The sequence below is a fragment of the Danio aesculapii genome, chromosome 5 (assembly GCF_903798145.1).
Source record: "Danio aesculapii chromosome 5, fDanAes4.1, whole genome shotgun sequence".
Classification (NCBI taxonomy): domain Eukaryota; kingdom Metazoa; phylum Chordata; class Actinopteri; order Cypriniformes; family Danionidae; genus Danio; species Danio aesculapii.
This window is the reverse complement of record NC_079439.1, coordinates 29290783-29299619: the sequence shown is the minus strand read 5'-3', so window position 1 is coordinate 29299619 and position 8837 is coordinate 29290783. Positions and strand designations below refer to the sequence as shown.

The following is an 8837-nucleotide window of genomic DNA, read 5'->3' as shown; positions in this document are numbered from 1 at the left end:
TTTTTAGTTTTAGATGTTTGGCAAATATTAGAATAAAAGCTAAAATTATGAACATTACTATCTGGTAAGTTATATAGAAAGTAGAATGAATAATTTGCTTAAATATAAAAATAAATGTTGAATGTTAATGTCTTGGCTGCACATGTTTAGTGCAAATATTTAGGTTAACAGCATTATACTACTAGATTAACATGCTTCAACAAATATTGTGAAATTTCATTCATTCGTTTTCTTTTCGGCTTAGTCCCTTTATTAATCTGGGGTCGCCACAGCAGAATGAACCGCCAACTTATCCAGGATATGTTTTACGCAGCAAATGCCCTTCCAGCTGCAACCCATCACTGAGAAACATCCATACATGCTCATTCACACGCATACACTACGGACAAATTTAGCTTACCCAATTTACCTGTACAGCATGTCTTTGGACATGTGGGGGAAACCGGAGCACTCGGAGGAAACCCACACAAACACAGGGAGAATATGTAAACTCCACACAGAATTACCAACTGCCCCAGCTGAGGTTTGAACCAGAGACCTGCTTGCTGTGAGGCGAACGTGCTACCCATTGCACCACCGTGCAGCCTTATTGATTTAATTTAATTTTTAATGAATTTATTCACCTTTTCTTACTTTTTGTTTACTTACGCTGTCAACTTTCATTTACTATATCCAACAGTAACATGTTCCCTCATTGTAGAAGTTATAAATACAACAAAGAAAGCAATTTCTGATATTTTTTTCTTATTATATTATTACAAGGGTGGCACGGGGGCTCAGTGGTTAGCACTGTCTCCTCACAGCAAGAAGGTCACTGGTTTGAGTAGCGGCTGGGTCAGTTGGCATTTCTGTGTGGAGTCTGCATGTTCTCCCAGTGTTCGTGTGGGTTTCCTTTGGGTGCTCCGCTTTCCCCCACAGTCCAAATACATGCGGTACAGGTGAATTGAATAAACTAAAGTGACTGTAGTGTATGTGTGTGAATGAGCATGTAAGGGTATTTCCCAGTAATAGGTTGTGGCTGGAAGGGTATCCGCTGCGTAAAACATATGCTGGAATAGTTGGTGGTTCATTCCACTGTGGCAACCCCGGATAAATAAGGGAATAAGCTGAAGGTAAATTAATGATTATCAATGCAGGAGTTAATATATTATGTGCAGTGGTGCAAAGTAACAAATTACAAATACTCAAACTACTGTAATTGAGTAGTTTTTCTCAGGAATTGTAATTTACTGAGTAGTTTTAAAAATGTGTACTTTTACTTTTCCTTGAGTACATTTCTAGTGCAGTATCGGTACTTTTACTCCACTACTTTCCTTCATCCTGCAGTCAGTACTTTATTTTTTCTTGTCTATGGGGATTAGAAAAATCAGTCCTGTGATTCCCGTCCAATCAAATCGCACATACTGTAGAAGGTAAATTGCATCATAATGAACTCCCTCAAGACATGAGCGATTTATAATTGCAGCAAACTGTTTGGAAGCATTAAAAGTTTTCAAGAAGATGTCCAAAATCTTTACATACATTGACCCAGAGACTGATTAGATGAATGTCACTGATGAGAAGATGACGAATGTTTACTGTATGATGACCAAAAAGGCCTTAAACACCCAGCAGGAACAAGGCGTCAACATGACGTCAGATTGACGTTGCACCCCAACATCATGGGGACGTTGCATTTTGTTTGCAAATGAAAATTATGTTGACGTCAGAACCCAACCTCAGGCCGACGTCAATGTCCAACTGTCAACCTAAAATCAACCAAATATCAATGTCTAATGATGTTTCAGCTTGACGTTGTGTGAATGTTACCACTAGACATTATCAGATCTTGGATTTTGGTTGCCATACCTGACGAATAAATGTCAGTATTTGACATCATTATGACTTTGGTTAAAAATGTTGTCTCAACGTTGAATTTTGGTCAGTTTCTAACATAACCTAAAATCAATGTCATTTGACGTCTTTATTGGACGTTAACATAAAAGAGTCTTTAGACACTGGCTAGACATTGAATTTTGGTCACCTGACATCACGACCTAAATCTAACCTAATATGTTATGACGATGTGTTCCTGCTGGGCAGGAATTAAAAATGCACTACAGAATGTTACGTTTACACGCATCCACAAATTACATGTAAACGCATCAGCTTTTTACAGCGTATTACTCACTTCTCTTGAGTACTTTTGAAAGGTCTACTGTTTACTCATACTTTGAGTAATATTTACAACAGATACTTTTACTCTACTTACACTATATTTTTAGCCAAGTAATGGTACTTTTACTTGAGTATGATTTTTCAGTACTCTTTCCACCGCTGATTATGTGAAAATGCTTTTCTTTTAGTGAAGAAACTAAAGATGATGTCTTACCTTCGATCAACACTTTTCAAAAATATTTTTAAAAATACAATAAAAATAAAGTTACAATAAAATAAAAATAGCACATTTATAAAGTCGTTTGAAACCCTCTTCATTTCACGCATAGCCTAGTAATCACTGCAGAAACCGCTTTAAATGACCTTTGACATTAAGTGAAACTCAAACCCACGCATATGTTAGTTTGATCATTTGTCATCCAAGTCCTGAAGTGTGCAGCACAAATGTGATGATCTGTTGATCAAAATGTTGTGTTATGATCTGGTGACCAATAAAAATCTTTAAAAAAAAATAAAATTAACTCTGCCCCCTTAAAAGTGTTTCCATTTTACCACAGGCCTACAACATGGCTTTCATGGTACATATCACATTAACGGGGTTGCTTTATCTCTGTAGTTTTTTCTGCTTCCCTCGCCACGAACATCTCCGAGGGACCTGCAGAACTCTTTCAAGTTTTGCGGGACCTCCATCACGACCCATTTAACCATCTGTTTCGCACGTGTCAAGTTGTACGTGCGACGTCACGCTACGCCATCGCGTCGCGAGCCACAGCTCCGCCATATTGCAGGAAATCCGTTTGAGGTTTAGAGATTAGCGTTTAATCTGAGGAGCTGGGAACGAGAGTGTGATTGGAAGTTACTGCTAGCCATATGGTTAGCTCGAGTGGGCGGGTAGATCGCGCAATCGCTGTTGTCAGACGACAGGACATATGTTTATTAAGACAATTCGGCGCGGTTCGGCACGTTATTATTATTATGCCGAACTGACTCACGAGTGTGTGGCTAAACTGGCGAGTTGACGTTCTGACTCCGAAAAGTGGAAAATCGGATTAACGTTCAAGATTGCGCACCAAACCCTAATCATCTTGTGTCGGTGGCTCCCGTTGCTTCGAGCTCAAGCTATCTCATCGAGGACGGTTTGCAGCTAATAGACAGTTTAATGTCAGCAGGGAAACACCGGACTCGATTCTACTAGTTTATCCGCGCACGACGGTGATTGTGTTTCTGTCAGCGAGGGGGGAAAGCGATCGAGTCGGTGTCTGCTGGCGATGTTATTATGCTGCCCTGTGATTCGTGTGCCCAACTGTTGTTCAGTGTTGACTAAATTAGCCGTGTTAGCGTGTTAAACTGGTTCTTCGGTGTGAATTTTGAGCAGTTTTTCAGACTCCTCCGAGTCGCTGGCCACTTCGCGATCTCTCTCCTCGCTCTGACTGGCAGCAGCAAACACGGAGGATATCTTTACTCGTTTGCTGGCTAATAAATCCTGACTGAACTCTGAGAAGATGTCGACGAAAGAGCCGAAAGAAAAGCTGTCGACCACCGAGCGAATCATTAAAAGTAAGTTCAATTTCAGTTTGTGTGTCGTGAATGGGCTCTAGACGCTTGAATCTAACGGATTCAGACTTTGGTATTTTGGTGAATCGTTTGGTTCGCTAATTATTTGATTCCTCTGAATCATTCCTTGACAGCTGCTCCTGAGTGAGTTCATTGCTTGACTTGTCATTTGTCATTATGGCATCTAGATTGCCAAATATTCAGGCAGTTAATGCAACTATGGCAGAGTTTTGTTTTTTTGCAATCTTTTATGTTGACATGTTTCTAAGGTGGCAGCAAACTGTTGCATTGCTCATGCTCCATTTTAACACAAAGCAGGTTATTATTTATGTATACTTTAGGATTTTTGCAGTTTTTAAAAGTCTTAATTCGTCCTTTATTTAATGTCCTAAATCAGAGCATCCAAAATGTTGGATGCCTGCAAAAAAAAAAAAAAAAAAAAAAAAAATATATATATATACACACACACACACACACACACACACACACACACACACACACCAATCATTTTTGATTTTTGTTCTATAGTGAGTCAACTCTTCTCCTTTTGATTATCATTGTTTCTTTTGGGTTGTGCAGTTTAATTCACAGAATTTCTACAAAGTATGTTGTATACTGTATATTCGCTGACTTTTTTTGTCACATCCATAACGCTGGTTTATTTTCCTCTCTTAAAGTACAAAACATGTTTACAGATTAATTTTTTTCTGGTGTCGTAACTATATAAATATAATGTTAACGTGTACTTTCTATGTGAATTGCAGTTTTTACTGCAAATGTCACATATATAAGGGTGGAATTGCTCATATATATTTGCAATATAAACATTCTTAAATCAAGATGTGTTTAATTAAGATACGGTCTGAAGGAATTTAATCCTGTTTCTGAGAAATTTAACAAAATGAGTGTGTTTACACTTCCATAAAGAACATATATCTTTCAAGAGGCTAAGAAAATTACATCTAATTTGATTAAAAAGATTACTTTGAGGCCATTGGTAGACATTTGTCTTTATTTCAATCATATACTTCACTTAGATCAGTTTCACAGAAAACAAAACGGCTGATCTAATGTAACTTTGCTTTCCTAATGATGTATTTTAACTTTTAGTTAATGTGTTTAGATATTAACACTAGACTACTGGACAATAACAAAGAACACCCCCTTATAAATTTACAATTCTATTCATTTTATTGTTTTGTTTTTTACAAAAATCTGCAATTGGCTTTAATAAAGGTCACAGAAGCTCTGTACTTGCACAAGCACCCCCCCCCCAAAAAAAAAAAACCTAAAATAATGCATTTGCAGTGTATGTGATTGCTTTTAAACTACTAATCAGAATTGCTCATTGCAGGTTTTAGTATTCATGGTAGCTGAAAACGGTGTCTGAGTTAAGCTGTGGTTGTCTTGGAAATCTGCCATGTTTGTAACTGTGTAGGTGGGTGTGACCCTTGTTTCTGACTTATGCATGTAAAATATGAATACTTCTTTCTCCACGCTGGGTGGATGAAATCACAATCATTGCTTTGTGGTTATCTGTAATTATTTTTTTTTATTTATTTGCTCTCAAGCAACTTGAACATAACAAACATGATGTTAAAATCTAGCAATGTGCTGCAGTCTTAGCAGGGGCTTATCATTATTTGTGGTATAAATAATATGGAGTAAATTGAAACACATGCTTCACATTACCTGCTTGGATCAGCCTTGAGAACTTTTCTAGTAAAACAAAAAAAGCACATGAATTCAGATGAAATAGTGGTTTCTAGAGGGGTTGTGAAGACACAAACCTCCAAGTCTAATTTAATTATGCTATTTAATATTGTGGAAGTAAAAATGTGGAATAGACAATAATCAGTGCAAAACTGTGTCTTTCACAATGCATGTTTCCAGAGGTTTCCCACCAGTTTTTTTTTTTTTTTTTTGAAAACTCGCTGAACAGCTTGTTGAACAGGCTTTGCTTCTATAACTCAGAAATTAGCTTCTTATTTTAGTGAAACAATCCTGTTTCTAGCGTTTAAAGTTATAATGTGTTAGTTACACTGAAACTCCACTTGACTCCATTTAATTTGGAACTGATTTACATAGTGCTTTTTGGTTTGATCTGTTTCTTGAAAACATTGATAAGGACATTGTAAATTATAATAACTTGGACACAATTTATTTACTCTTTATTTAGATGAGGTCACCAGGTCAGTAAGGTCAAATGAGGTAAATCTGGCCAAATTACATTTGAGGTCTCTTTGTTCGCTAAAATCAGAACTGAACACTTTCTTTGGGCTGATATTTAAGTATTTTAACACCAGATAATATACAAAATAGTGTCAAAAAAGCTGAAATGTTGTGTCTTTAGTCTCTGTTTTTCTTGTTTATGTTGCAAGTCTGGCTTTTGTTTTACACTCATTAATTGAAAAGATAATTTTGCTGTGAAAATTAGAAAAAAGAATGGACACACACTAATAGCACATTAGTAGGTCTGCACAGGAGCCAATTTGCCTTTCAAATGTCCAGGTTTTGAGTGAACACTTGCAGCCTGCTGAGTGTGCAGGGCTGAAATAGTTCTGAATCTTTCATTCTGAAGGCAGAGTCTGTCCTTGCTAACACTGACATGCAAAGCGGTTGGTTCAGAACTGTGCCATATGCAAATGTTTAAACTTAGATTGAGGATCTGTGTGTCGCATACAGTATCTTTGACTATGTCTTAGATACTTTCGGCTGTTAATATGATTTATTTTCACTTAAAATAAAGTTTTGAAGTTTTTTCACATGAATGTGTTGACATTTCTCCACTTCAACCTCAAGTCTTCATCTTCTCATTTGAACTTTAGGGTCAAGATCTTGTTTGCAGGAGTCGTTCCTAAATAAACAGACCCTGAACCTGGAATCCCTGGTTAATAAAGGCTTTGCCTAATCTGTTCTTAGTGCTCGTACCCAGCTTACCGTCCCTATTCCCAGCCTGTGTTGTGGGCCCAGGGCTTCTTATGGTTATTTATACTCCTCAGCAGTCGACAGTATAGAAGATGTTTATTTATGTCCTTATGACAGTGAACTTAAATTGTTCAAATCCTGAACTCAGGTGAGGTGGTGTGGTCAACTCTTGTCCCCCTTTCCGCGTTATCCCCTTAGGACTTTTTTATTTATTGTGGCCAGCTGATCGTCTGCGTGTGCTGAAAGTGTTCTGCAAAGATCAACCCTGTTAAGCCATGCGCTCATGATAGGATGACTTTCTTTTTTAAGCCATCGCAGGCATCATGCTCACTCCTGACGATGTCATAATGATTCAAATGATTGGGTTATGTCTGCCAAAAGCAAGTACTTTATTGTCTTTTCCCTTAGTCTTATGTCATCTTTTTTTTCTATAAAACAGCATGTATTGAATTTTCAGTTTTTTTCCTGTTATAGAAATTTCTATCTAAATTCACAATACAATTAAATAAGTTGTTCTGTTATGTTTCTGGTTTATTTGTGGAAGTAAAAATTCATACAGGGATTTTCAGATTTGGGGTTCACCGCTAACATTATTGAAGAAGATATTAATAATGTTAATATTTTTAGCAATAATTTAAAAGTTATTAAAAATTATTATATTAATATAACATGCTTCTATTTAACCAGAATCTCTATTTACCAGTCAGCTATTTATAGGAGTTTATAGTGAAGTACGCACTGGTGAAATAAATTTAGAAATGGCTGCAGCAAAAATGAAGACACTGTCATCATTACAATATATCAACAACAAAAGATATAATTAAAACTGACTGAAAGGATTGACTAAATTAAAGACTGAAATTAGAATACATGGCCTTGACAATTTTTTAATACTGTAAATGGTAGATTATAAGGCTATGTATTTTATGCTTGTGTATGGTATTTCTAAATGTAAAAACGAAATAATTAAACGTGTCCACAGAACCGTGATACGAACCAACAATTTTGTGAACTCTTCTAGTTACTACTTTTTGGCAGCATGAGATAATTAATTTTTGTTTTATTAACTTAAGTTCTATAAATAAGTAAAAGTAAAACGTTCTAAGATACATTTAACTGTTTAAAAGAGAGAGGAAAGACATTTGTATTGTAGTGTTACAAAAAAAAAAAAAATCATATAAAAGCTTTACTTTTGAACTGTTTATTCTCTCACTACTAAAATTGTATTTCCGTATCATTATTTTTACTGTGGTGAGCTGTGGTAACTTTGGTTAGACTATTAGAGACTTCTGTACTCTTCAAAATCTTGTCACAATGTATACATTTAAGATGTATATTTTTTTAAATTATTTTTTTAATTAAACATTTTAGACTATACACAACAAAGGCAGAAATTTACCCAACAGAAAGGTTAAATCTAATAAAAAACGGGAATTGTGCAATAATAGGTACAAAATCTGGATTGAAACATGTCTCTTTACTTACTTGTGCCATTTATTTTGGCTGTGGTAATCAGGATGTACATCTTGAACCATCAGGGTACCCGCTGGGTCTTAAAATGTCTTAAATTTTAAAACCAAAATTTTAGGTCTTAAAGTCTTAAATTCACTGAAATATTGTGTTGTAGGTCTTAAATAATTTTAAACAGATCTTAATTTTGTTTTATCCAAGTAAAGCTACCAAATCGGACCGACATCTGTTGACCAACAATACATCTCAATTAAAACTTTATTTAAAAAAAAAAATATATATATATATTTCAAAGAGATACAATTGACAATAGCAAAATCCACAAGTTATATTCCCTAATCAGAGAAAGAAAATAATTACACAATTCCTAATGACATTACTTAAGTTAGTAAAAGTCTTTAACCATGTATAAGTTAAAAATTTCAATCTTAACGGTTTTAAAATGATCTTAAATTTGACTTTAGGAAACCCTGAATATATATTAAGTTATTCATATGCTATACGTAAATTCTAAATACTTGATGTTACTCTAATAGTGGGTTAGAACATATGTTGCCGCTTAGTGTTGTCTGTCTCAGTCAGAAGCTGTTTTCATAATTTAGTACGTGGATCCTGGGAATCACACAACAACTGCATCTGTAGTTACATTTTGGTGAAATTATGCAAAATCTGGTGTGGACGTTGCATTGTTTCCATCCTTAGTGATAGAAATAAAAACAGCAGCTCTT

General features: G+C 35.6%; 1 protein-coding gene across 2 annotated transcripts in view; it reads left to right on the top strand.

The window, feature by feature from the left end:
• Positions 1-2947: 2947 nt before the first annotated feature.
• The window catches only part of ppp3cca (protein phosphatase 3, catalytic subunit, gamma isozyme, a), an 84970-nt gene continuing 79080 nt past the window's right edge, over positions 2948-8837 (top strand). For both annotated transcript variants that reach the window (XM_056457851.1, XM_056457850.1), the window contains exon 1: positions 2948-3714. In XM_056457851.1, coding sequence (XP_056313826.1) covers positions 3660-3714 — 55 coding nt within the window. In that variant the 5' untranslated portion in view covers positions 2948-3659. The remainder of the gene's footprint in view (positions 3715-8837) is intronic.